Source organism: Aethalodelphis obliquidens, unplaced genomic scaffold (genome assembly GCF_003676395.1).
Source record: "Aethalodelphis obliquidens isolate GAN/ISIS:26980383/991018 unplaced genomic scaffold, ASM367639v1 scaffold2, whole genome shotgun sequence".
NCBI lineage: Eukaryota > Metazoa > Chordata > Mammalia > Artiodactyla > Delphinidae > Aethalodelphis > Aethalodelphis obliquidens.
The window spans coordinates 11,489,762-11,517,610 of NW_020837946.1; the positions used below are offsets into that span (position 1 = coordinate 11,489,762).

Consider the following 27,849-nt stretch of genomic DNA (forward strand, 5'->3'; position numbering starts at 1 on the left):
ATAAATAAAAATTTAAATATATTAATAAATTTAAAAAAATTTATAAATTTACTTTTATAAATAAATACAATTAATTAATTAATGGAAAAATAGAGAATGAACAACTGAACAAGTAGCTATGAGGTTGAGAGTCTGTCCTCACTTCGATCAATAGTTGAAGGGTCCAGCCTTACTTGGTAGGTTTCTATAACTGAGACCCCTCTCTCTCCTTCCTCCTTTTTCCTCCCACTTACCTTCTGCTCGTTGGCCCATACATACACTAAATTTTGGTCAAATAAAAAGTACTTCCTCTCAGAAGAATTGGAAATCCCTTCTTTTGGGCTTAGTCAGTCTATTGTTTTGCAAATCCAAGTAATGTTTCTCCACGCTCTCACCTCTTCACTCATCAGGTAGATTTCAAATAACTCCAGTTGTCCAGCAAGTAGTAGTGTGGTGGTAAGTATTACCTGGTGCCTCTGTACAGAGGGAAGCCGTTTAGTTTGAAGAGTTGGTATACTTACGAATTTCTACGCAGCCAAATAAGCAGACAGGAAAAGCTCCCACCACAAGATACCTTTGTACTGTCCCCCTTCCTCTTCACTGGCATTTTTAGTAATGTGAAGTATAGTGATTGGTGATAAATTTAGCGTTCCAAGCAAAATAATTTTGTATTTTTAAGAGTTTCACTGGTTCTTGTGGCTGTTTCCTGTCTCTGGCAATCCCTATAGCCCTGGCGGGATATTCTTTGATGCTCTTTTGAGTGTCTGGAGGACAAAATTGATAAAGAACCAAAAGAAAACGTTTTCCATTACTTCTGCTGCATCTCCACTTCTTCCTACCCTCCTAGTTTAGTGAAATGGCAAGGATTTTCAAGTGTCCGGGTGCCATTTTATGCACTCAGTTTGACTAAAATGACAAGGTTCATGTCGCTATGGTTGATTCTTCCTTCCCTTGAATTAGTTCACATTTATCACATAACTTCAGTATATGTTATTAAAAAACTAATAGCTAATGAATTTGACCGAACAACAAAATTACCTCCAATTACATCATAATTCGATGCTATGAAATAATAAGTTTGTTAAGAAGAGAAGGTGAGAAAATGAATATATCAACCCACATATTCATACCAGTGCACAGACGGTTGCTGCAGTGATGCTTCCTGACCATGCAGGGACACCGTTTCCCTGCAAACAGCCCAGTGAACAGCACAGTCTTTAAAAAAAAACCCACAAAACAGTGAAATACATTCCTAGGAATGAAAACGTCTCCAATATAAATCCATTGTTGCAGTTTATCATGCTGATAGAAAAATGAACCACACTCGGGCAGAAACGCTTTGAACTGAGAAGCTAAATATTTGAAGTATGTTCTAAATAAGTCAAGGGGACTGATTATCTTGTTTGAACAAACCAGCTGCTGAACTCAAAGTTGTTTGCTCCACTGGAACGAGCCATATGGACTCTTGAGTCTTGCTTGTGTTCAATCAGATTTAAACTTTAACTTCAACATATGTAAAAATGGCTTGATGCCTAGACTTAAATTTTCCAGTACCTATGCCTCTAAAAGGAAGATGCTCGATTTCCTAGTTAGGCATTCATATAAGAATGTAATAATGGAGGGCTTCCCTGGTGGCGCAGTGGTTAAGAATCTACCTGCCAATGCAGGGGACACGGGTTCGAGCCCTGGTCCGGGAAGATCCCACATGCCACGGAGCAACTAAGCCCGTGTGCCACAACTACTGAGCCTGTGCTCTAGAGCCCGCGAGCCACAACTACTGAGCCTACGTGCCACAATTACTGAAGCCCGCACGCCTAGAGCCCATGCTCCGCAGCAATAGAAGCTACCTCAGTGAGAAGCCTGCGCACCACAACGAAGAGTAGCCCCCGCTCACCACAACTAGAGAAAGCCTGTGCACAGGAACAAAGACCCAACGCAGCCAAAAATAAATAAATAAATTTATTTAAAAAAAAAAGAATGTAATAATGGAAACCTAGAATGATAAGCTTTAGCATGAGAATGTGTAAAGAATGTGGACTGGGCTATTTTGGTGGGTGACAGGTAAACTATTTCATAAGAAAAAAAGCACCTAGAAATGTCTTTTGTCAGCATAGAAATGCGGGGCACCTTACAGCTGTGAAAACCACAGAAATATCCTTCCCCTTTTCTGCAACTAGTGTCCTCCCTCTCCCGCCTCCACGGCACTTACCACTCTTGAGGTAATTGCCTGTTCGTTCTGTCAAGTCAGGGATTGTTTCTCTCTTGCTCTCATTGTCTGGTCAGCTCCTGTCACTAAGTGCATTTGGGGACTGAAACTTCGCTGTTAGGGCACCATGTCTTAGGCTCTTGTGTGTCTCCTTGGTAGGCACTCGTGTATTTTCTGAATCAAAAAAGAATTCAATCTTATTTCAGAATCTGTTTTGATACGTTTTCCACTTCGTTCAACCTTTACCTGTAGTCACAAAGAAAGGTCTCTCCCTTCGGCTTTCAAGTTAGGGTGACCAGCTGTCCCGTTTTGCCTGGGACGGAGGGGGTGCTCAGGACACAGAACTTCCAGCGCTAGAACTGTAAGAAAGTCGCCGGAAGTCAGGGACGAGTTGGTCACACTAGTAAAAGTGTACACCTGTTAAAGGTCCCTGGGGATAGAGTAGCATTTTCAGGCTTTAGAACAAAAGAAAACCTCAGAGAGGGAATCCAGTCGCGAAGAGTCACCTGGCTCACATAGATAGAAGCTGGTATTATGATTATGGCTGGGGTGGGAGAGTAGATTCTCTGACTAGAGGGGGGGCACCCTGGCCTGTGAGTGCAGCAAGATGCGGCCTTAAATGATGGTTGTTAAGCCCGAGGATGACCAGAGAGGTGAACAGAAAATGCTCATTGCCAAGGAATGTGCTTTGTGAGACTAATTGCCTCTCCTCTGCCTGGTATATATTTTATGCATGAACAACTTTTTGATTTAGAGATGGGATGGATAAAAAAGCTTTCAGTAAAAAGGAAAAATTGCCCTGAAAACCCTACCCAGATGTAGCTGCATTCAATTTAGAAAGGTAACATTGCGTCAGATAAGGGTCAGCCAGTTCAACAATGGCGAGAGGCTGAGGCTGTGACAGTGCAGGACCTGGATGTGTTGATGTGACAACGGAGAGTTGGCAGGAGCTGAGACGTCCCACCCCCAGCCAAGTCCCCAAGCCATCAATCTTGGTGGCTTAAGCTGGAGATCAAAACACAGTGAAATAGCAGAGGAGTCTCAGAAAATGTCTTATCATTTCAGATAGATGGCAATAAGTATCCAGATTTGGCAGTTGAAGGTCTGTGTGTTCTTTTGGTGCAAACTTGAAACATTTGCTCATAAATAGGAAAGAGAATTGGAGAATAAGCTCAGCCAGAACTGATAAAAGTGGTTAGGAAATAAGAGCTTTAGGGAAAAAAAGGGTGCGTTCCCCCACCCTGCTTTTTTTTTTTTTTTTTTTTGGTGCAAGACAATATGGCTTATTCCCACCAATCTAACGTTTAGATTTAAAAAATAGAATAACTCTGTTTCTAGTACTGATAAAAAATAAAATGGAACCAACTAACTGTTCCATCGTCCAGTAAGAAGTCTACAGAAGACTTGCTTTAATGAAGAGATAATAATTAGCACTTGAATTCTTTATATGCAAATGGATAGCACTAACTTCCTCAAATCTTACTCATCCGATAAATCTATCAATGAAAGATATGACATGCAAATAGAGATTGGAATCCACCCTTCTTTATAGCTTTCTCTCCACCTGTTCAATCCCTCACCCTCCCTGTTCCACACTTGGTCATTCACTGATTCATTCATTCACTCATTCATTCGACAAACATTTATTGAGCACCTACTGTGTGTCAGGAGATATGCTAAGTGGCGGGATAGAACAACTAATAAGACCTGATCTCACACTCAGTTAATTCATCCAAAGTAAACCAGCCACCACAGACAGGATTGTTGTACAGAGTAGGATGGGCCTGGCAGAAGGGCATTGAGGGAGCTCTACACAGGTGTCATGGGGGTAGATGAGGGGTACTTCTCTGTGTTCGTCATAAGCTGAGGGTGTGATTATCACAAATTCGAGGGCTGGGACCCTTAACTGAATGAATGGCTGGCTGTGTTCTGAGGGGCTTTTAGCCTCAGATGAGAAAGAAAAGTTTCTGGTTGGAAGATGCATTAATGAAATAGGAAGGCTACCAGGCTTGGCCAGGGGCTGAGGAGAAGATTCTTTCTCCCCATCAGTCAGTGGGACGTGGGTGCAGCACTTGGCAGAAGCGCAGCAGCTAGGAGATGTTCTATGTCTGTTAGTTATCTGCCTCTTCCCCCCACCCTTCCCTTTACTTGCTTCCTACAAATCTATATATTTATATATGGCAAATATATATAACGTATTATGTATATGCTATACGTATTATCATATAAATATAGATACAAATACCTATATATTTATCAATCTATAGATTTATAGGTGTTCGGCTTTCAGTGACAACTTATGTAAAGTCAGATTAGTAGATGGCTCCTTAGAGAACTCTATTGACACCTGACAGAAGGTTCTGGAAGAAGATGCAGGCATCAGCGAGATCCTGTCTAATTACAGAGAATGGAGTTTGCATGATCATCGTGAAATAAATTTACTAGTTGCCAAGAGGCATCAGAGTGGTTCTCTTTGGAAGAAGGGGTGGCAGAGGAACAGCTGCAGGCACACCTGACCTGCAGGCCTGTTCTTTCTGAGTAACACAGTGCTCAAAAAAACCAGTAGGGTGTGTATTCCCCAGTGTGCCACCGTCCCCACCTGTCCTTAACTGTCTTACTACCTTTATCCAGATAGATTCTGAAGAAACAAGGATCTGCAGACCGTGGAGTGTGGGAAGATCCTGGGCCTGGGAGGAAGGAAGAGGGCGTTTGCTCCCAGCCAATCCCTTTCCTTGTCTAGGATCTTTTTTTTTTTTTTTTTTTTTTTTTTGCGGTACGCGGGCCTCTCACTGTTGTGGCCTCTCCCGTTGCGGAGCACAGGCTCCGGACGCATAGGCTCAGCGGCCATGGCTCACGGGCCCAGCCGCTCCGCGGCATGTGGGATCTTCCCGGACCGGGGCACGAAGCCACGTCCCCTGCGTCGGCAGGCGGACTCTCAACCACTGCGCCACCAGGGAAGCCCTAGGATCATTTTACTGTTGTAAAATTGGAGGTCATTTCCTATACCAAGATTCAGTAACTCTAGAGTCTATCTGATTAGAAAGAGAGAAAGAAAGAGAGAGCGAGAGGTTCAGGATACGGTCATAAACCAACAGCACTGTGTTACAACCACAGCTAGTTATGTGATAGGATATATGCCCGGCTGAGGGACGGCGTGGGAGCTCGGAGTTTGGGGTGAGCAGATGTAAGCTATTATATAGCGAATGGATAAACCACAAGGTCCTACTGTATAGCACAGGGAACTATACTCAACATCCTCTGATAAACCAGAATGGAAAAGAATATAAAAAAGAATATATATATATATATATATATATATATATATATAAGAAAAGTATGTGTTAAGCCGTCTTAACAGAAAACATCCATCAAATGAACGTATTTAGTGATGACCACTGGCATGGATTCTGCTTTGATAGTGATGTTCGGAAGGTGAGGTCTCCTGGTTCCTGCCTGGAGAATCTGTGGGTCCCCGTCAGCTAACCCTCCCCTGGACTGTGCCTGCAAAGTACAGCCAGAGGATGTACCTTGTGTACTTTGTGTCACAGACCTGTGATGTGTTTCAGGTCCCTCCGGGTCACCGGGCCTGAACGGCTTGCACGGTTTAAAGGGTCAGAAGGGCAGCAAAGGCGCTTCAGGTAAGAGAAAACCCTTTGCAAGAGGCTGAACAGCAGGCAGGGGACCACGAGAGTCCGCTGGTATTTCCTCCCTTCACAAAATTCGGATGCGAAACTAGGACAGTGGTTTAGCTCAGATTCACAATGTTGGAACTGTTTTTAGTGCTGGTGATGACATATAAAAAAGATACTTGAGAAAACCCAATTTAAGCAGGAATGGTTGGTTAACAGTGCCTTTTGTTGATACTGCTTGTGACTGTCTATTAAAAATACTCTGAATAATCGCTTAGGTGGAGCTAGCTTCCAAAATGTTACGAACAACCAATAAATAGTCGGGATTTGGGGGTATTGTTTTGTTTTATGTATAGTCGTGCCAAGTACAACCACGTGGGTCTAATCAGTACTTCTAGCATCCTTCAATAGCCTGCTGCTAAAACAAATTACCTGAACAAATTGCTGTTATTTTTGATACCACAAATAGGCTAATCATCAAGATCTTAGCTCGTTCCATTATTTGGATAGAGTGCACATTGGTTGCATTAGTTTCTCAGGAAAAGAGCTCGCAATCAGACAAGGTAGCTGGAATCAGACATGCAGATTTGGGGGGCTGTTGGAAAAGGATTGGATTGCTGTGCTGCGTGGTTTGAATCTGTTGTTGAGGAGGGACAAAACCTTGATACGGTTTGGAAGGTCAAGAAGTAATTTACCTCACTTAGGATTCAGTTAGCAGCTCTTCCAAATAGTCTGGTAAAACGTGTGGCCTCTCCAAGAAACCAGTGAAGTTCTGCCTTGTCAGCGTGAAACTGCACATTCCTTCTCTTTATTTGCCGGTTTCCACCTTAAATTTCAAGCCAGTTTATTGACAGTCACTCATCGTCGGATCTCATTCGTTTCACTCTTTCCACTGTAGAGGTTGAAGGGTCAGTATTGTCAGTAAGCTGTTGTGTTTTTAAATCTGGGAAATAACCGTAAAATAAATCAAAGCTATGCTGGACAAGTGTGACGGGTCATAAGACAGGAGACGGCGACCCAGGAAGGGTGTGCGGCCATCTGGGTCACCGTTACAGCCAGTGTTGAGCCTCAGCAGGGCCGGCGGCATCCCTGTCACATGACTATTTGGAAGCAGTTCCTTTGGAAGCAGGCCCCACAGCAGGGACACACCAGGAGAAGATGCAGTGCTAATGCTGTTTTCCTCGTTAAGGTTCCCATAAAATGGGCCCACCTGGTCCAGTGGGAATGCCCGGGCCAAAAGGCGAGACAGGAGACCCCGGGAGCCCAGGAATTTCTCCTCCAGGACTTTTCGGAGACAAAGGTCCCCCAGGTCCCCCAGGTAAGAAGCAGCATGCTTTTCCCTTCTCTCAGTAACTAAATCCAAGCCTTCCAAATGTAATGAGACTAACAACTGAACATGTCCCTTCTCAGGGAGACCTGGACCGCCTGGTCCTGCAGGTGCCCCAGGAAGAGCTCTTAAGGGTGACATTCCGGACCCGGGTCTGCCTGGAGATCAGGGACCTCCTGGCCCCAATGGTCCAAGAGGTATGAGAAGAATCATGGCAAAGGATGGTGATGCCCCTTTCCTTAGATGCTGCCAGCTCTGTAGGGATGGAGGAGCAGAGAGTGGCCGAGTAGAAACCCCTTAGCAGCCCCATCGATTTGGCAGATGGAAACGGGGGGAGTGTGGGCAGTGGCGGGCTCCCAGGACCGGTGCTTAGGCCCCTCACACTTCTGTTTCAACTCCATCGGACCACCTCTGACTCAGAGCAAGCCTTTCCCGTTGTCGGCTCGATGCTGAGCGTGAGGGTGCAGAAGTGGCAAGCAGGAGGCCATCACGTGGGTCTCAGTGTCCACACAGAGAGCACTGCTTCTGGCCCAGGGTGACAGGACCCAGGCCTGACTCACACACAGGAACAGTCTCCTCATGTGCTGCTAACATTACGTGTTGTTCCTCGCGTCACTTCACTGGGACAGACTCTAGCCAGTCAATATTTAACAAAGTAAGACTGGACCAGAGATGGTCAGGGGGTTGGAAAAAGAGTGTGGCTCAGTGCAATTTTTTGCCAACTGGCAGGCGATCACATTCCTGCTAGCTCACAGAACTCTTCCAGAGAGACAGAAACCTTAAAATCTTCAGCATTTTAGTAAGGGTAGGATAAAATATATAGTTCTCTCTTACACTGAGAAAAATAAAAATGCTCAAAAATGTGCTGAGAAGTTTAGAAGCTAAGTAGGAATTGAATTTGGGCTCAATTCCCATGTGTAGACTCTGGTTTTCAAATAGGATTTTAAATTTAATTGAGCGGATATTCCTTTTTCATCAGCCAGATTTTCTTAAAAGCCTATTATCTCTCTCTCTGTCCACCCATCCATCTACCCATACATTCATCTACCCATCTATCCATTTACCCATCCATCCATCGCGTGAAAGCAGCAGGATGGCAATGCAAGACAAAATCATAAACTGATACTGCCAAAAGGAGTGGCTCTGAAAGGAAGGAAGGCTTTGCTTAGCTCATTTTAACAGTTACTAACAGACTATTCACACCATTTCTCAACTTGGGCTCCAGTATTAGACAGACTGTTTCACCTCTGATACTACTGACTTAGTTATTCTAATTCCTTGCATCCCTTGCTTGTAAGCCATTAAATTCCTTTCCTTAAGAAGCTCGCAGGCAGCCAGCATGCACATTTGACTGAAAGAATCTTTTTGCCTACTCTCTGTGGTCAGGAATACCTGGGCCTCCAGGGCCCCCTGGGAGGGTTGAACTTCTGAAAGGTGAACCAGGTGACTGTGGTCTGCCGGGGCCTCCAGGTCCCCCAGGCCCACCAGGCCCTCCAGGACGCAAAGGCTTCCCAGGATGTGATGGAAAAGATGGCCAGAAAGGTATGAATGCAAGTAGTTCTTTAAGTAGTACTGGATGACTTTCATTATTTAGCCCTTAAGGGTCTGGGGTATGCACCACTATGAGGTATTTCTCATTTCCTGTGGAAATAGTGACTACATTTCCAAAATGTCCTGACTTTCCCAGAGTCCTAAAATTTGGGTAATAGTTGGACAAGTAAGAAGAAGAAACACAAGTTCATCTTTAGCCCCTAATAACATACTTGATAATCTTCTAGACAAGAACTAAACAATAGAAATTGAATGCAAGCTACGTATGTAATTAAAAGATATAGTAGCCACATTTTCAAAGTAAAAAACAAAAGAAATTTTCATACTTTATTTTATTTAACATAATATATTCAAATATTATTTTAACATAAAATCGATATGAGTTCTCAAAGGGATAACTAGGTCTGGCTGTACAAACCTGGTTCTTGTCCCAAATAGACACTCCTTTCTGCTGCTGAAATCTGGTGTGTATTTCACACTTACAGCACAACACAGCTTGGACTTGCCAGTTTCAAGTGTTCAGTAGCCGCATGTGGTTAGTGGCTTCTGTATTGGACAGTTCAGTTTTAGACTGCTGACTTTGTCTTTTTATAATCACAAAAGAGTCTCCATTACTGAATTCCCCCAGTATTTAAGGCTAAAATATTTATTTTAACTAATTTTTACCTAACTGCTAATGTTCGGGGACCTTAGTTTTTGGTTACGAGAATTTTAGAGAATTATGAGGTTCATAGGACATTTTGTTGAGAAGACACCAATAAAGCTTATCCATTTTACCTCCCTTATGTCATAAATAAGGAAGCTTGATACCAGAGAAGCAAATGTTGGGCTTCCCTGGTGGCGCGGTGGTTGAGAGTCCGCCTGCCGATGCAGGGGACATGGGTTTGTGCCCCGGTCCGGGAAGATCCCACGTGCCGCGGAACGGCTGGGCCCGTGAGCCATGGCCGCTGAGCCTGCGCGTCCGGAGCCTGTGCTCCGCAACGGGAGAGGCCACAACAGTGAGAGACCCGCGTACCGCAAAAAAAAAAAAGCAAGTGGACTTGGGTTGGGATTCCAGGGAGGGCTTCCCTGGCGTGATCTGCACGCTGCAGAATGAGGAGCACTTGCTGGACGGGGGAAGGAACGGTATATGCGAGGCACTGAGTGGCTGGTGTGGCTGAAACTGAGAGAGTGAGGAAGAGCGGGTGGGAACTCAGGGTTGGTGGTCTCCAGACAGTGGAGCATCTTTCCTTATTTTTCCTTTCCATCGCGGTCCTTTGACTGTCTCCAGAGAAAGTTCAAGATGACTGGGCTCTTCATTCTAATTAGTTTTGTCTTGGTCATGGAACACTATTCCTTAGTCCGGTTGATGGATAGTTATGTTTCCTTCAGACAGAGGCAGCTCTTCTCCACCTGGCAGAAGAAAGTTGGGGTCTGTTCTGCACTCTAAGGCTGGCGTCGCCCTGCATTTTGCTGGAGCGAACCTCTGAATTCAGTCCATTGAGCTGTCACCATCTTTATATTGCTTCCTTCTAGTGCCCTCCTTTTCATGTGTTTGTTTTAGGACCAATGGGATTCCCGGGGCTGCAGGGGCCACCTGGAACTCCTGGGCCACCTGGAGAGAAGGGTTTACCTGGACCTCCAGGCAGACAGGGGCCCTTGGGTCCTCCAGGTAAGCTTCTAATGCCTAGTCATCTCCACCCAGCAGCCTCCATACAGTGTTTTGTTGAAATATTTACGATGAGGGTCATCTTTCAGAAGGTAATTATCCTGAAATTACCAGTAAATTCTAATAAGTTAAGCTTTTTCTGATAAAGATTATGTTTATCTCAGGCTGCACTACAAAGTCTCAGGTTTGTTAAACTTATTTATTATCAAAGCAAGTAAGTTTGAAAGTTAGGAGTTGATTTTACATGTACTATTTCTAAGGTAAATATCCATAAATCTGTGTTCCCTCACACAGGAGGCAAAGACTGATTTGATTATCGTATGTGAAGACTGTATAGTCAATTCCTGCCCCCAAATTCCCTCCTATCGATTCTCCTAGATGTTTTATTAAACTTTTCCTGTAAAGTACATTAGTTGCTATGAAGATGAAAGGCTATTCGATGTAAGCTCTGTAGACAACAGGTTTTCATCAGAGAGTCAAAATAAGCAATGAAAAGGTTGGAAGGGCAAACAGACGTGTATTTGAGATTGGCAGAAGTAATACCTTTGAAGATCCTAAATCAATACGATGACAGTATGGTGTCAGTTCAGAATATCTTGCAGTCTCGTAAATGAGCGCTCTAGTCCAAAGAATGAGTACACTGCCCTGCTTTATGATGGATCACAGAACAGCATGATAAAGAACTTATACTGTGATTCACCTCTTACTTCCTTTCTGTGCATAATCTACAAAACTTGGCAAATTAATATGGAATTTTCAGAAGCCTTCGAATGGACGGAATTTCTACATACATTAAATTGGGGCATATTTGCCGTAAGAATTCAACTCGAATTTTATATTGTGCAAGGGAGTTTCACTTCAGGACTTTCTAGATATGAAAACTCCATTAATCATAGATGTTCTTGTCAGTAACACTGATGTGGACTTTTTATGTAAATAAGATGCTGTCATTCTACTTGTCATTTCACTTTTGTCCTAATTCACACATTTATAATCTCTTTCTGCCGTATGAAAATCGTTGTGTGGCCTCATTGTTTGGGCTTTGGATCTCTCCAGGTTCCAGAGGTAAGTAAGCATTGGTATAAGATGAATCATTTCCTCTAAATCTCATTTGCAGTCATTTCCGTACTTGCCTTTTTCGCTGTATGTGTGAGTGCAACTTCGTTGCATTTTTTAGATGGGGTGCTGTAATTATATTAGGTTTTAATGCCTTTGCTTCCTCGTTACAGATATGGTAACCCCATATTAGAGTGCCCCAATGCTGAGCCTCATTACAGGTTGTCAAGGCGGCGTAGAGACTCAGCTTATAGAATTTCAATTCAGGCACAGAGTATGAGTGCTTTCTCTGTGAAAGGTACAGTACATACCAACGCAGGTTTCCTTTCTAAATTCTACAATATAAATACAGAGAACGTCCCTAAAATAAGTAGCATCAACAACGTGAAAAGCTGGGTCCTTACTACCCAGTAAGGGGCTGTGACGAGCCTTTCCCATCACACCCAAAGTCCACTGTCAAGGAGCAAGTTTCTTTGTGTGTTAAAATGAAAATGCCATTATTCTTTTCAACTAAGTGTTCACTCAATCCTCCACAACGCGAAAGCAACATATGATTTTGTGTCTGGCATTTTTAAAGAGAATAAAAAGAGTTTCTCAAAAGAAGAAAAGAAAAATCGTGAAAGTGTGCATTTCTTCTTTCCAGGCCTCTGTTATTAACCCTAAGGAACGTTGCCCTGAATACAGACACCATTTATTATCTTTAGGGCCCTTACAAGAGATACCTCGGCCCCTTTCTTTCAGCTTCTGGTTTGTCAAAAAGTAAAGAAATGCAAAATCAGAAGTTTAAGAAATCCTGCTATTTTAAATGTTTATATTTTTAAATTTCTATTGTATATTTAATGAGTTTCACTTCAGTCCTTTTAGTGTCTCTCTGACTGTATATGTAAACTCACTGGAATATAACATCAACATCCTAAATGTGAAGTACCAGCCAAATGCCTGCCCATCCTCCACTAACCTGCTTCCTCCCCTCTACCCTCACTGGTGAATTCCCACCATAATGCACCAGATTATCCAGGGAAAGTAGGAAATACCTACATGCATCTCTCTCAAGTCCCTCAGAGCGAAAAAGCCAAGCTTTACATTAAACTGTATGTACTGTGAAAAGGTCTCTAACTTGGTGTCACTTGTGGTTTCACACAATATTTTCGAGGAGGTTAAATTCCAAACAGCTTATAGGGTTCAAGTTCATTTTTCCACAGGCAGAGTAAGTACCGTGCAGACTACGTTGTCATTGTGGCCAGGTTTTCTAGGATTTTCTCACTGCTTTATCACTGTCCTTAAAATTATTTTGCACATTTGTATGAATTTTAAGAAAACCATAAGTAATCAGTGATGTGTTTTACAATATGTTGCACTTCTTAGAATTCACCACGTAGGTGTTCAGAGTTCTCAGGGAAGGCATCATGGGGTGCGGGTGAAGAGGGCAGTTTTGGAGCCAGGATGTCTTGGATTTTTATCTAGACTGTGCCACTTAGTAGCTTCGTGACCTTAGGTATGTTGCTTATTTACCTGAGCCTGACTTTTCTTCCCTGTAACCTTCTAATGACAGCAGCACACACACACAGGCTGGGTGGGAACATTCACTCATAAAGCACTTAGCACGAGGTCTGATGCGTGATGACGCATCCAGTAAGTGTTAGCTGTTAGCATTGTGGCTTAGTGTCATTATTTCTTTTTCCTTGTGGAATGTTTGCAGGGTGACTGAATGAAGATTTAGCAAAAAAAAAACCAAAACACAGTTTTTAGAGCTGTGAATGTGCCCAAGAAGAAAAAACATATTAAACCTTTAGGGCAGTGGTTTTCTAAATGAGATTCCCCACGTCAGCACCATTAGCTTTACCTGGGCACATGTTAGATATGTAAAATGTTGCCCTGCACCTCCAGACCTACTGACTCAGAAACTCTGGGCTCTAACAAGGCTGACAGGTGATTGTGATGTGCTAATGTCAGAACTGCAGCGTTCCGGTGGTGCTTCTTAGCCCTGGCTAATATTGGAATCATCTGGGGAGTTTAAAAAATTAGTAATGCCTGGGTTCCACCCCCAGAGATTCCTTTTTAATTATCTAGATGGGATGCTGGCAGCGGTATCTTTGAAAAGCTCTGCAGATGGGATTACTGTAAAGTCAAGCTTGAGGGCACTGCCCGGGCCACATCCTATACCAATGAGACCAGTATTTCTGGAGTGGGACCCAGAAATCAGTATTTTTATAACTCGCCTGGATAATTCCAACGTGCACTCAAGGTTGAAAGTCACTGCCTCAGTGCCTCTAGCAGTCCTGAAATTGTCCCCTTGAGTAGCAGACACTCTGGAAACCCAGGTGGCTGCAGTGTAGACTGATGAATTAGGGTGATGTTAAGCTGAGTATGAGGAACACACCAGGACCTCTCCCCATGCCACCTGTGGCCAGCTCCTGGTAAGAAATGGCCCAAAGATTGCGAATCCTGTGAAGGTCACCACGTGATCGCTGTCATGGCCCATTTTCACTATTTCATACTTCTTTTGCTTTCTCTGAGATCCCATTCACTCACTCATTCAGGCATTCAGTCATTAACAGAAAGCATTCTAGAAGTTTTCACAGTGACCAAGACAAAGCCCCATCTTCACAGAGCTGACACTGGATGCTTGAAGATGCTCGATAACGTTTCAGCGTAGTGTCAGAAGCCCATCCAGCTCGAGACGGCAGAAGGACCTGGTTCATAAGCATTTGAATCCCTCACACAGGTGGTGATTCTAATTGCAGGTGAACCTGGGCCCCCTGCAGACGTGGATGCTTGCCCCCGAATCCCGGGGCTTCCTGGGGTACCAGGCCCAAGAGGACCAGAAGGAACCATGGGGCTCCCCGGAATGAGAGGCCCCCCAGGACCAGGTACGAACCTCACACTGGTTGTTTGTTACTGGCAGCATAGGTTGCTGAAATGAAAATCTGGGTGTTTGCTACGCAGCTTTTGGTATGGAGCCGCAACAACTAGTGGGGATGAAGCAGTGGAAACCTCCTTCCCCTTAAACATCTTCTCTGCATCTGTCCAAAGGTTTAATCATGTAGTAACAGGATCGACACATCCCTTCTGTTGTGATGAGGAACGCCTACTTTAATCTTTTACTTGTGGGCAGCTTTTGGGCATGAGGTATTTGTTTGTTTTTTTTTTTTTTGCGGTACACGGGCCTCTCACTGTTGTGGCCTCTCGCGTTGCGGAGCACAGGCTCCAGACGCGCAGGCTCAGCGGCCATGGCTCACGGGCCCAGCCGCTCCGCGGCACGGGGGATCTTCCCAGACCGGGGCACGAACCCGTGTCCCCTGCATCGGTAGGCGGATTCTCAACCACCGCGCCACCAGGGAAGCCCGGGCATGAGGTTTTGAAACCTCTTAGCACCACAGAGTAGATGCTCTGTGAGTAGTCATTATTAGGTGTTGATTTGACCTTGAATTAAAACCAATTGAATTGGGACCCAGTGGAGCAGAACAGCCTACAGGAAGGGAGAAGGAGGTGTATCACTTGGAAGAGGAAAAGGGAAGAGGGGGAGGGTCACGATAAATTATGGCAAAGATCGCGTCATTCATCTAACGAATCTGAGCATTGCTCAGTCATTGTCAGGGTGGCAGGATTCTTATTTAAGTATTTAAACCAAACCATTCCTTTAAAAGGTGCCCTCCCAATGGTTTATTTTCTCTTCATATATCCCCATCTCATTGGGTAACTTACAAAGAGATTAGAGGGTTTAGGCTGGTCATCTAGAGATAACTTATCTTTTTAGACCAGTGGCAGTGCCTGTGGTTCTAGATACCAAATTCTAGAAACAAATGTGCAAATTAGCCTAAGAGGCATGAAACCGTTCCTCTTCCTGGCTTTCCCACTGCCCAGCTGTGGCTCTGGCTCCTTTTGGTTCAGGGCCAAAGAAATTGGAAGTAAAACCGAATTTTGCACCACCTGTTTTTCCTTGTGTTTCCCCAAACTCAAGTAGCTAAGGACCCAAGAGATGTCCCAGTCCGCTGGAGTCTGTGTAGTTCTTGGGTAGCGTCCCGAACAGCTCTGGAGCCTTGTTTATGTTAGTATGGGGTTCTGTTGTTTGTGTTTGCTGCATTGCATCTGTGTTTGTGCAGTCAGTTAATTGAGTGTGGATGGGAGCAACTTCCTTTAACGGCCCACGGGCGCTGGGAATTGAGAGTAGTTACTTTTTTTTTTTTTTTGGCACTCTTTGCATGAATAAACCCTTAGTCAGTCAATAAACTCATCACTCAACCTTATTTTAAAACCAAGCTGCCTTGTTGTGTATATATCTGCAATATTGAGGGCTGGTCCCATCCCCCCTTTAAAAAATTAACTTTCAAGTAGAAGATGTGGCCTGTAATGGGTTTCTGCAAATTCATTTCAGAGAATACTTCCAGACCCCCTCTACTCTTTTTTTTTTTTATATTTATTTATTTTTGGCTGTGTTGGGTCTTCGTTGCTGCGCGGGGGCTTTCTCTAGTTGCAGAGCGCGGGGGCTACTCTTCATTGTGGTGCACGGGCTTCACATTGCAGTGGCTCCTCTTGTTGTGGAGCACGGGCTCTAGGCGCGCGGGCTTCAGTAGTTGTGGCACGTGGGCTCAGTATTTGTGGCTCGCGGGCTCTAGAGCGCAGGCTCAGTAGTTGTGGTGCACAGGCTTAGTTGCTCTGCGGCATGTGGTATCTTCCCAGGCCAGGGCTCGAACCATGTACCCCTGCACTGGCAGGCGGATTCTTAAGCACTGCGCCACCAGGGAAGTACCCCTCTACTCTTTATAAAATGCAGTACTAGGTGTTGTGGGCAATACAGATGTGAATGAGATGTGGGTCTCACAGCCTCATGGTAGACATAGCTGGCAGATCATAAGTAATTCTAAATAATGGGAAATTATAATTCGTGTTTTGAAGGAGTTTCAAGCAAAAGGCATTAGGAAAACGGGATGGGGAGAGGTAATTCCAGCCTGGAGGATTGCGGGACTCTTAAGACCCCAGCAAGAGCTGGCATTTGAGCAGAGCTTGTAAGGAGAGATTGGACTTTGAGGAACCAGAATTGTCCAACAGGGAGATGGCAGGAGCGCAGTTGGGGCAGGTTGGCCTAATAATCCAGAAACTGAGAACTGGCTACATCTTCGCTGCTCAAAGTGTGGTCTGAGGACCAGTGGCAACTGAGGCCACCCCCCAGACCCACCTAATTAGAATCTGCATTTTAACAAGATCCCCGGAATATCTGTATATACATTCAAGTTTGAGAAACCCTAACTATATTATATGAATGCTGTCCTCAAAAGAGTCAGCTAAGGGTGATGCCTTCTTGAGTGACTCAGTCCTAGCTCTAGGTTAAAGTCACCTGGAGGGGCTTGAAAAAATATTGATGTCCAGGGCTCATCCCAGACCAGCAAAACTCAGAGGGAGACAGGGCCCGAGCATCAGTGTTTTGAGAAAGCTGCCCGGATGACTGTAGCAGGCAGCCAGGGCTGAGACCCATTGCTTCACCCCAATATCATTAGAGACCAGATAGGTAGTTGGGTTCATCTACTGTGGTGGCTTTGGAAAATAACCGAAGAAAGTGACAAAGAAAAAAATCAAATGGGCAAATTCTGCACACTTTAACTTAGTAGTTATCTTGGGCACATAAAAGATTCTCTCTGCATAGATTGTGAGCTTCTGAAAGAGGGCTGACTGTCTCTGTGGTCCAGGTGTGATCACCTGTCATCTCGAATTCCTCCTGACTTGGGGTCGGATGGGCTTATCCAGCCGCAGGTGGCCACAGAACGGCCGTCTCTGGCTTCCCGTGCCCTCTTCTTACTGACGTCACTGACCCTGCCTGCTGACAGTGGGGACACCCCGAGGCCACCGTTGTGCCACAGAATGTGATTGTTATGTTAAAAAAAAAGTGCACAGTCCTTCCCGGCAAGCATCACCCACTTTCCCCAGCCGTCTAACAGTGTGGGCTGCACTGCTCTGTGGTCCAGCTTCCCTGGAGCTCCTTTTGGCCCTGCTGTGTACCCATTCCCAACCCACTGCTTTCTATGGGGCCCCCTCTTCTCTGATACAGCCCCCAACCCAGCTCCTGTTGTAAAGAACCCTCTTTGCCAGCAATGTATTCCCTGGTCCCCTCTCCCTGTCTGCTCCCACTGGCCACCCTAGATGCATTGGCCGTGCTATCCAGTTACTGCAAAGTGACAGGTATATTCTAAGGGTCTAAAGTGGCCCAGCCGTGATGGACTTGCGTCATCTGTCCTTTTCTGAAGGCGATTCTTTCAGCAGGGTGTGTGGGGCTGTAAAGACCACCCCAAGGTTGGTTGTGAAGGATCAGCTGCCCCTGCAAAGTACCACCTTCGCTTAAAATGACATTGTGGTTTTCTTCCTGTTTTCCCTCAACACCTCTTTCATTGCTAAGCTGATTTTGTATCCAAGGGCTGCCGCTGAAACCTACATAGAGAAAAACGAAGTTCTGGCTGTTTGCTACCCAGTATGAGCGGGTAATGGCCACACTAAGTAAAACTTGAGTCTGTTAAGAGCTCTCGATCACAGAAGGTCTAATGCTTCTCTACTCACACATCTCTTTTTTTTTTTTTGCGGTACGCGGGCCTCTCACTGCTGTGGCCTCTCCCGCTGTGGAGCACAGGCTCAGGACGTGCAGGCTCAGCGGCCATGGCTTATGGGCCCAGCCGCTCTGCGGCATGTGGGATCTTCCCGGACCGGGGCATGAACCCGCGTCCCCTGCATCGGCAGGCGGACTCTCAACCACTGCACCACCAGGGAAGCCCCACACATCTCTTTGATCTACAACTTTTCCTTCCTGGGTGGCCCTCAAAGGCTGAGACTTCCTGTGATGAACGCAAAAGTGGTTTCCATTCTGGTTTGAACTGTCACTGCCTAATGGACTTCCCAACATCCTGTTGGGAGTGTTTATCTTCTAGTCAACACGTGACTCTCTCAGAGGAGGGACTCCATCCAACATTGCTGGGCTTTTAGATGTAGGTCTGTTCTGTAAAACAAGTTCCAAGTAGAAAGCTCTGGGTACACAACTCGAGTTAACAAAAGCCTTCCTTCCTGACTCTCAGAAATGTCATCTGCTGACAATTTCCCTTTGTCTTCCCCTAAAGGGAGCAAAGCCTCTATTGTAACATCTGGCAGGGAACTCTTTTCCAGACGGGGCGGTGAGCTCGTCGCATGTCCATACTTGGGAAGGAATGTCTGCTGCCTTGTCTGTGATACGCCCATTGCTTCACTGTCTCATTAGCCCTGGGCAGCCCTTTCCAGGATCGCACAGTAGCCACGTGTTGGAATCACCTCGTTGGGTGGGAGAGAAAAGAGTGCTCTGAGCTCACCATGAGGCCTTAGGTTCCTTCCGAGGTAACGGATATTCTCTTCGAAGCTGGTGGAAAGAGATGCACCAACTCGCGTACCGCAGCGCCATCCAGGAAGAGGCTTCTGCCCAGTTAGGGGAGGGCGTCCCTCCCCTCCATGGGGAGGAGAGGTTTCCTTTCTCACTTACTGAATGGTGACCACGGAAGAACGTAGTCCAGGCACTGCAGGACGTTCCAGGAGAATTTGTTTATGATCCAAGAGGAGACAGAGTGACATCACAGCACCCCGAAAGCCAGGAGCGCCCCCGACGCCCACGCTGAACGTAGTGCGACCAGCGTCGGGTGTCGGGGGGTGGTGGCTGCTGGATGTGGGATGAAAAGAGGAGGTTTGTGGGGGCCACTCTGGCAGGCGATGTTAGGACAAAATGTAAAGGCAGTGACATTTGGGGGGCGTGCACTTCAGATGGCTTTAAGGGTGCCTGTGTGAGAGCGGAGTCGAGTGAGATGTCTGGTCCCCTGAGTACGGCAGGCCCTATGCCACATCCTCAGGTGGCCCCCGCTGCCTTGAAGAACACGTCCCGGCGTGGAAAAGAGGGGCAGCTACTGAAGTGAGCCCTCTTGGACTTAATGGTTGGTTTTAGGCTAATTTGTGGCAGAGAGAGGGAATGGACAGAGAAGACTGATCGAGAAAGGGAGAGAGGGAGAGAGAATAGAGGTAGAGAACAGAAACCTTGAGGGACTCGTGATTCAGGTAATTAGGGGAAGGGCTGCAAAGTCCCCCGCAGGCAGGGACCAAATCTGCTACCCAGACCAAAGGAGATGGTGGCTAATGAACTTATGTCGTGGGCCAAAAGGAGCCAAACACTTAAAGAACCGCTCGAGTCTCAGTGTGACGGCTGGCCGCCGAGGCTCCAGGGAACACGCCTGAGCCCTGGTCACCAAGCAGGGTCTGGAGATGGATGGTGCAGCCTCTGCCCTCGGCCTGCCAGGCCTGTTTCCTCACTACACGTGGTCAGCACCATGGCCTTTCTTAGCCTGCGTCTCCCCACTGGTAGCCTGGCATGTGGGAGCACCTCGTCACGTGGCTCCTGTGAAGACTGAACTGGATAATTCACATAAAGGGGTAGCACCTTGTAACCCTCAACAAAGAACTGTTGTTAAAAATTGCTGCCCTGGGCTTCCCTGGTGGCGCAGTGGTTGGGAGTCCGCCTGCCGATGCAGGGGACACGGGTTCGTGCCCCGGTCCGGGAGGATCCCGCATGCTGCGGAGCGGCTGGGCCCGTGAGCCATGGCCGCTGAGCCTGCACTTCCGGAGCCTGTGCTCCGCAACGGGAGAGGCCACAGCAGTGAGGGGCCCGCGTACCGCAAAAAAAAAAAAAAAAAAAAATTTAACCTGACTCTCAACTAAATGCTATTAAGTTTTATTCATTCCTCCATTCAGGCTTCCAAAAAATTATTCTTAAGGAAAATATTTAATTACAAAAGCCAGATGTGTTCAATGTTAAAAACAACAACAACAACAAAAAACCCAACCAGGTCAAACATACAAGACTAGGAAGAAAATGTGAAAATGTCTCACTCAACACCTCGCTGCTCTGGCTTCAGACCCTGACTCTGCCCGTTAATGATTCATTGGCCTTAATTGATCAAGTTACTTGCTCTCTTAGAGCCTCAGTTACCCCCACTGCCAAGTGGAGACAGTGTAACCCCAACTTCAGGTAGCTGCAGGGATGAAATGAGCCAGTGCAGCTTGGTCCAAATGGGAGGCCCAGGGCTGACACGAGGAATCCACGCAGTAAATCCTAGCCTAGTGGGTGTCACAGTGCTGTCATCATCACCATTGTGAACTTCCCTGCAGGGTGCAAAGGAGAGCCCGGGCTGGATGGCAGGAGAGGCGAGGATGGCCTTCCAGGGTCCCCTGGGCCTCCGGGACACAAAGGTGACATGGGAGAAGCGGGCTGCCCAGGAGTACCAGGTAAGGAGTTTCGGTTTCTCTTCTTTTCCCTGGCACAGTGGATCTAAGACTGTTTACAAGATCCCCTGGCCTCTTAAGCATTTGCCTTAGACATCCACTCACCAGGCTTTAGGGAGACAAAGCAACAAGAACAGAACAGGATGTGTCCTCCACATTTTAACTGATACTCGACCATCATAAAAACAGGTCAAGGCCCTGTGTCCATTATTTTCCCAAAACGCTGTACATTAACCTAAAAGGCTCTGCCATTTCCCCAGGTAAGCCTGGCATTGGCTGTGTGACTGCCACTGAGAGGCTGTGCTGAAGATCTTGGGGACAGCGCGGGTGGTCTCACATCTACAACTGACTGAATCACTTGGCCTCTGGTTTTCTGAGTTCATTCATCTTAGCATACAGCCATCAATCAACTTATATAGAATACAAGGCTGTTCCTTAAGAAAAATATTTGAGAGTGGGCCTTGGATGAGAGGAGATAAGACTCTACAGAATATAAATTTGAACGATAACACACTAGGCAATATGTTAGGGCCCCAAAACTCCCAGATACCCTCTCATCTTTGGAGAGTATCTGTCTGGCAGTACCGGGTTACTAATGAGAAGCAGGTGAAGGGGTGGGAGAGGGACTGAGGACGGGGCACTGCAAGAAAATGGAAGCTGCAGTCCAAAAGCAGCAGCTCAGCTTCGGCTCTGTAGAAATTGTTGCCATGTAGAAATGCGGGCTCAACGTTCCCTACACTCTGCTTTTCTAGCCGGAAATCTTAACTCATCAGATCTTGGTAAGTCAAACAAAACACATGAGCACGATGCAGTCCGCGAGCTACCACTTTGTAACTTCTGGTGTATAGATGAGAAGAGCTGCCAGTCTTCCAGAAACAACACATTTTTAAAACACCGTTTGATTTCAGAGTCTAACCTCACCTTTTGCTTTTGGCAATTAGAAGTAGCCACGGGCCTTCTTCCATGGGTCAGCCCTTTAGAGATGCCAAAGGAGAGGCTCCTGCCCACATTCTGTACAACCGTTCATTTCCCACCAGCCACTTAAAGAGTTCTAGAATTCGGCCCTCCTTCCGCCTCCCTCCCTTATAAAAGAAGAGCTACAAAGCCAAACATATGGATTCCAAGCCCTTGTCCTTCTTAGAATGGAACTGACGATATGGCAGAACAATGGGACAGGTCTGGGAGGTGTCAGAAAGACTAACTTTGAGATTCGCCTTTTCAGAGAGCAGGTTCCCAGTCTAGTCGGAGGGGTCTGGGAGATCCTACATGGGGTGTGTCATTCCAGCTCTTTTCTTCTCAGCACTTATCACTTATTAAGTATTTCACAATTTACCTTTCGATTATGCTTACTGTCATTTCTCTTCTTTGAGTAAAACGTAAGCTCTAGGAGGCCAGGGATTTTCATCTGTTTTTATGCTAATGTAAGACAAGCAGCTAGAAGTTGCTTGGAACAGGTCCTTGCTGGATGAGTTGCTGGTGTACATTGCAGTTGTGTGAGGGGGACATTCCTCTCTGCTCCCTGAGTACTTAGCACAGCAGCAGACGGGGTGGTGTTAAGAATGCTTGTTAAACTGAACTCGCTAAATGGCCTTTATTTATTTCTGTTTCTTTATTCCTCCAGGCCCTCCTGGGCCCGTGGGGGATCCTGGGCCCGAAGGGTTCGGCCCTGTATACCCCAGTGGCTTCCTCCTGGTTCTCCACAGTCAGACAGATGGAGAACCCACCTGCCCCGCGGGCATGCCCAGGCTCTGGACCGGGTATAGTCTGTTATACCTGGAAGGACAGGAGAGAGCTCACAATCAAGACCTTGGTACGTAGCTGGCACGCGGTCACCCAGATTCATTGCTTAAGAGCAAAACTTTGGGGTTAGTTTTACGGATTCATCAACATCTTAAACGATCAGTCATCTACGGGATTTTTTTTCTTTTTCAACTACCATGCTAATTCTCAACTAATTCTGTTAAACCTATGATCCTGAGAGGTGCCAAAGCAGCTCATTCTGGCTGTAGTTATTATTATCTGACTACTTATTATTAGTTAAAAAAAATAATTCTTAAGGGTAACTCTGATATAAAGTGCAATTTTTATTTCTCAGTGTAAATGATTTGATCAGGATATGGTTGGTTCCTGAGTTTAGATGTAAAATGGTACCCTGGTGGTTATATGGTGTGGCATTAGCCAGCATCAACTCCTCAACCTACGCCAATTTTTAAAATTGAAATACATTTGACATATAACATGATGTAAGTTTAAGGTGTACAAAAGTGTTGATCCGATATATCATAAGATGATTCCACTGTATCGACAGTTGCCACCTCCCTCGTATCACATAACTATCACTTCTTTTCTGTGGTGGGAATAATTAAGATTTAATCCTTAGTAAATTGATGATTAGGATACAACATTGTTGTCTATATTCATTCCACTGTGCATTAGATCACTAGGACTTATTTATCTACTGTTTGCAAATTTGTACCTTAAGCAACAACATCAGCACTTTATTCAGGGAGTTATCCTTGGCGCTATCTGTCAGTTTTCAATAGTGGATTTGTGAGCCGCAGGAACTGATTTTTAAGCCGAGGGTTGAGTCCCCCCGCCCCCTGGGTGCTGGCACTCGTGGTCTCCCCGAGATAGTGGTCGCTGGAGTGGTGGGTGCAGGAGGGCTGTGCCCACAGGGACAGCTGGTGTTAAGGTGAGTCTCGTCACGGCTCTCATTGGGCTGTGACACCCCCTCCCAAGTCCATAAGGGTGGTGAAAGGGTGCAGGCCTAGAGGGGCAGCTACTTACATGTGTACCATGGGTCACTTCCCCTGCCCTGGTCTAACCAGAGCCACCATGGCCTCGCTCTGCAGAGCTTTGGGAATAAAATCCAAACTCCTTAACAAGGTGGACAGAGCCCGCATCCTCTGGTCTGATTTACCTTGGGATGCCCTTGAGACAGACCCAGACCTGCTCTCGCCACCTTCCCCCCAGTGAATTTCTTTGAGTTCTTTGAGCTCCATGCCCCCTTACTACCCCTGGCCCTCTTTACTGCTGTATAAATAGGCCTTTCCTTTGAATGGTCACCACCATCTCCAGACCCGGCCAGATCTTTTTCATAATTCAGGTCCTAGCGTAGAGTCACTCTTTCCAGCCATCCTTCTTGTAAGCCCCAGTGCCTCCACTTCTCAGGGCTTGTGCTGCTGTGTTCCCAGGGCCCGTCTGCCCCTCCCGTTCCCCCATCAGGCCGGGCTAGGAGCTTCTTGAAGCTCTCGGGGAAGAGCTGTGCTCACCTCTCCCTCCAGCACCCGGCCTACTGCTTGGCTCCCGAGACAGTGACAAGTGGCCGAGGGAATGCGGGCTGGCCCCTGAGACCGCGGAGGCGGCCCAAGAGGTCAGGGGCACACCGTGCTCTCGCCGCCATAGCAGCAGGCTTTGGCCAGAGCCTCCCGATGCCAGACCGTGTGCGCGCAGATGGGCCGTGTCGGGGAGGCCGCTTCTGCACCCCGCACACCATGCTGCTGCCTTCCCTCCCAAGGCCTGGCGGGCTCCTGCCTCCCCATGTTCAGCACGCTGCCCTTCGCCCACTGCAACATCCACCAAGTGTGCCAGTACGCCCGGAGGAACGACAGGTCCTATTGGCTGGCGAGCGCCGCGCCGTTGCCTATGACGCCGCTCTCGGAGGAGGAGATCCGCCCGTACATCAGCCGCTGCGCCGTGTGCGAGGCCCCCGCGCAAGCCGTGGCCGTGCACAGCCAGGACCAGTCTGTCCCGCCGTGTCCGCGGGCCTGGAGGAGCCTCTGGATTGGGTACTCTTTCCTGATGGTGAGCCCCTGCGCGCCCGCCGTCCCTAAGCCCCCTTCCGTCCGGACTGGACCGAAATTCTGAGAGTCCTGTGCAGACCGGACGGCAGTAGGACATGGGGTCACGAAGGCCACCACAGACTATAGCCTGTGGAGATGCAGGGCCACTCTTTTTTCTTATTGTCCATGTTTTTTTGTTTTCTTTTTTTAAACTAACTTTGGTAGAATTTGGAAGATGGGTTTGCATCAGCCCTCAGCGAAAGTGGTTTATTGTTGCATGCACACCCCTCACGTCTCCCGCGCCTCCTTTCCTCAGCAGATTGTAGTTTCTCCCTCCTGGGATGATTTTCAGGGAAAATGTAAATCAGGCCCAGACCTCGGCGTGTCACTGGATGGGTAGGGGGTTGTCTGCAGATGTCTGAGCCCTAATTCTCTCTTGTTGTCCGGGTAGCACACAGGCGCTGGGGACCAAGGAGGCGGCCAGGCCCTCATGTCACCCGGCAGCTGCCTGGAGGATTTCAGAGCTGCACCGTTCCTTGAATGCCAAGGACGTCAGGGAACTTGCCACTTTTTTGCAAATGAGTATAGCTTCTGGCTGACAACTGTGAGACCTGACTTGCAGTTTTCCTCAGCACCCTCACCGGACACCTTGAAAGAAAGCCAAGCCCAGCGCCAGAAAATTAGCAGGTGCCAGGTCTGTGTGAAGCACAGCTAGAGAACCCGCCGCTTGTCATCAGGTCACCAAGAGAAATTTGCTAGGAGGTGAAGGCATCCTAGGCTGTGCTAAGAGATTCAGTGGTGCTCATCTTGGACTCCTGGTTTAGCTGTTCCTTCTGTTTCGATGTGGTTGTTCCCACAGTACTGTAATCCCTTCCTCCGTTTGGGACAGATTAAGCAAACGCTACACGTATGGATTTGTTTGGACCTACCAACCTACATGAAACCCGGATATTCTTAGCTGGCTTTATTTAAAAGTATGCTAATTCAGGGGAAGGCAAATAGATGATACAAATTACATTACTGAAAACGTCATTCATTGGTTAATAGCAACTCAAACAATTGAAGTCAATTAGTCTGTAATACAGTGGGCTTCTGGATGGATTTTACAGGAAAAAATAAATAGGCCAACAAACGAAACTAGAAAGTAGAGATTTCCTACGTTTCAAAATGATTTCCTCTGTAATCTGTTTTTCCATGCACTTTAATTGTAAAACTATGACCCACGGAGATTAAACAAAAATCCACACAGCCAGCCTGAAGAGTTCATTTCAAAGCAGAATGAATCATTATGCCAGGAAGGACCACGGTCGCTGTATTCCAGAGATGCGACATTAGCATAAAACACATCACAGATGAACATAAAACATTATGTTCTCTTCTGCATTTTTCAGAGAACAGAAATGCCTGCTTTGGCAACCCTTTGGAAAAGTAGCAATTATGGAAAAATATACGTCCAGTGAGGGATTAAGAGTCGAAAAGCTATTAATGAATATTAAGGCAGCGATTCACAAGAATTGACTCCCCACTGCCGTCAACTTCCAAACAGACTGCTTTTGCCCAGTCGGGGTCTGGCTTGTCTTCCAGTGTGCGTGCTAATGGGACTGGAGCCACATGGGGCCATGTTCACATAAAGCATCCTGTTCCCCTCCCTGGGGGCGCCTGCAGAGCTGCCTCACAGAGAGGGCCTGCAACGGACACTTTCCCTCCATCCACATAATGGCATCTCATACGGGGAAGTGACAGAGCTATCATTATGCACTTGGGAGAAAATTAAGGGCCGACTTAATTAAACTTAGGTAAGAAGATTCATTTAAGTCATCATCACCCCATGCCCCCAAAAGACCTAGCACTCTTTTAAATGAAACAAAGATAACCTACAACTTGAATTTTATGTTCCTGTTATTGGTTTTTACAGGAGCATCCTGCTTTTCTAATCTTAAAAACATTCTTACATTTTATATCAATCAGTACTAGAGCAAAGCAGCAGTTTGATATTTGGCATTAACATCTTCTGTAAAAGCTTAGAAGATATGTCACTTTATAGTGAGTAATTTTCTGTATAGCAAAGGATAGGTTTTCTATTTTGCTGGGAATTCAGTGGTCTAATGCTAAAAGTTAGAAGGCTTATTGGAAAAGATTTCTAGGAAACTTGCCTTCCTTATTTAAATAAATGTTATTCTAGAGAAAACTAAAGAAATTTCTCACGAGAAAGTGACATTCATTTCAGTGCTTATTTTCAATGCCCTTAATAATTAAGAAAAACTCAATTAAAACTTTGTTTATAAGAAATGCTTTCCTTGGCAAACATTGATTGGGAGTGTGCACTTACATGCAGAATATATTTCAAATGAATTTTGCTCTGGGGTGTCCCCCGGATGGGGGGACAATTTATTTTAAGGCTACTTCCTGGTAAGAAGAAAAAATATACATTTTAAGAGGAAATATTGTCTTGATGTACCAGAATATTTCCTAGTTCATTTGACCCATTTATTAATTTTTTGAAACTCTCCTATGGCATGCTAAATATTTGGTATTGAACCCAATTTCAACCTTGTTTATAATTACAATTTTGTTGCCACAAGTTTTATCATATATTATCAAAATTCAAGCCTTCTAAAATTTCATCATGTTCATTCATGAAATTGGTCCGAGAACACTTTCTGGGAAGAGGTAAGGGTGATCGATGGGCCATAGGAAACATATCTTGCTTGCTATTTTAAACACCTTAACTTTGGTATTAGAATTATCTTAATAAGCTGGTCAAATAAATTTTGAAATAACAGCCCGAATTAAGTGGGCACGTTCCTGCACAGTGAGTCCTCCACAGTGAGTCAGCCCCCTCCTGAAAAATAGCTTACTTTTCCATAAACTGAAATTTCAGAAATAAGATTTGAGAGATGTGACAATGAGAGAAGACTCTTCATGGAAATGTGATATGACTTAACTCATGCTGTAATCTGTATTCCCTCATGATCGTCAAAGCGTTCTACTATAAAATCACCTCTACAGAGTTTGTGTACCTGTTACTGGTGCTTGGGAAAAGAGGGACAGAATGGTCCACTAAAACTGGACTTTATCAAGGATTTTATTTTGAGCCTCTTAGAGATGATAATAAAGGAAATCATTCTGTTTTCCAGGAAATTACATTAGATTTGTGCTTCTATCGGCTCACCAGACTAAAATGATAATAGTTACTTTTATTTGGTGTGGCTGCAAGAATAGTGGAAAGATGTGCCTTTAGAGTTGGTTGAATCCAAGCTTCAATCCAGCTCTGTCACTCTCCAGAGGTGTTACCCTGGGTGAGTTATACCAACTCCCTGAGCCTCATTTTCCACATTTACAAAGTGGGACGTAACACCTACTCTTGCATTGAAATTAAGTTAGATTCTATGTCCAGC

The 27,849-nt window shown here is 45.9% G+C and overlaps 1 protein-coding gene across 1 annotated transcript in view; it reads left to right on the top strand.

Moving 5' to 3' along the window:
- COL4A4 (collagen type IV alpha 4 chain) overlaps positions 1-25,188 on the top strand; it is a 117,909-nt gene extending 92,721 nt beyond the window's left edge. Inside the window, exons 37-47 of the mRNA XM_027119748.1 lie at positions 5,752-5,823; positions 7,004-7,132; positions 7,225-7,338; positions 8,528-8,683; positions 10,236-10,343; positions 11,397-11,405; positions 14,141-14,266; positions 20,556-20,672; positions 22,291-22,479; positions 24,187-24,473; positions 24,903-25,188. Coding sequence (XP_026975549.1) covers positions 5,752-5,823; positions 7,004-7,132; positions 7,225-7,338; positions 8,528-8,683; positions 10,236-10,343; positions 11,397-11,405; positions 14,141-14,266; positions 20,556-20,672; positions 22,291-22,479; positions 24,187-24,473; positions 24,903-25,166 — 1,571 coding nt within the window. The 3' untranslated portion in view covers positions 25,167-25,188. The remainder of the gene's footprint in view (positions 1-5,751; positions 5,824-7,003; positions 7,133-7,224; positions 7,339-8,527; positions 8,684-10,235; positions 10,344-11,396; positions 11,406-14,140; positions 14,267-20,555; positions 20,673-22,290; positions 22,480-24,186; positions 24,474-24,902) is intronic.
- Positions 25,189-27,849: the final 2,661 nt, after the last annotated feature.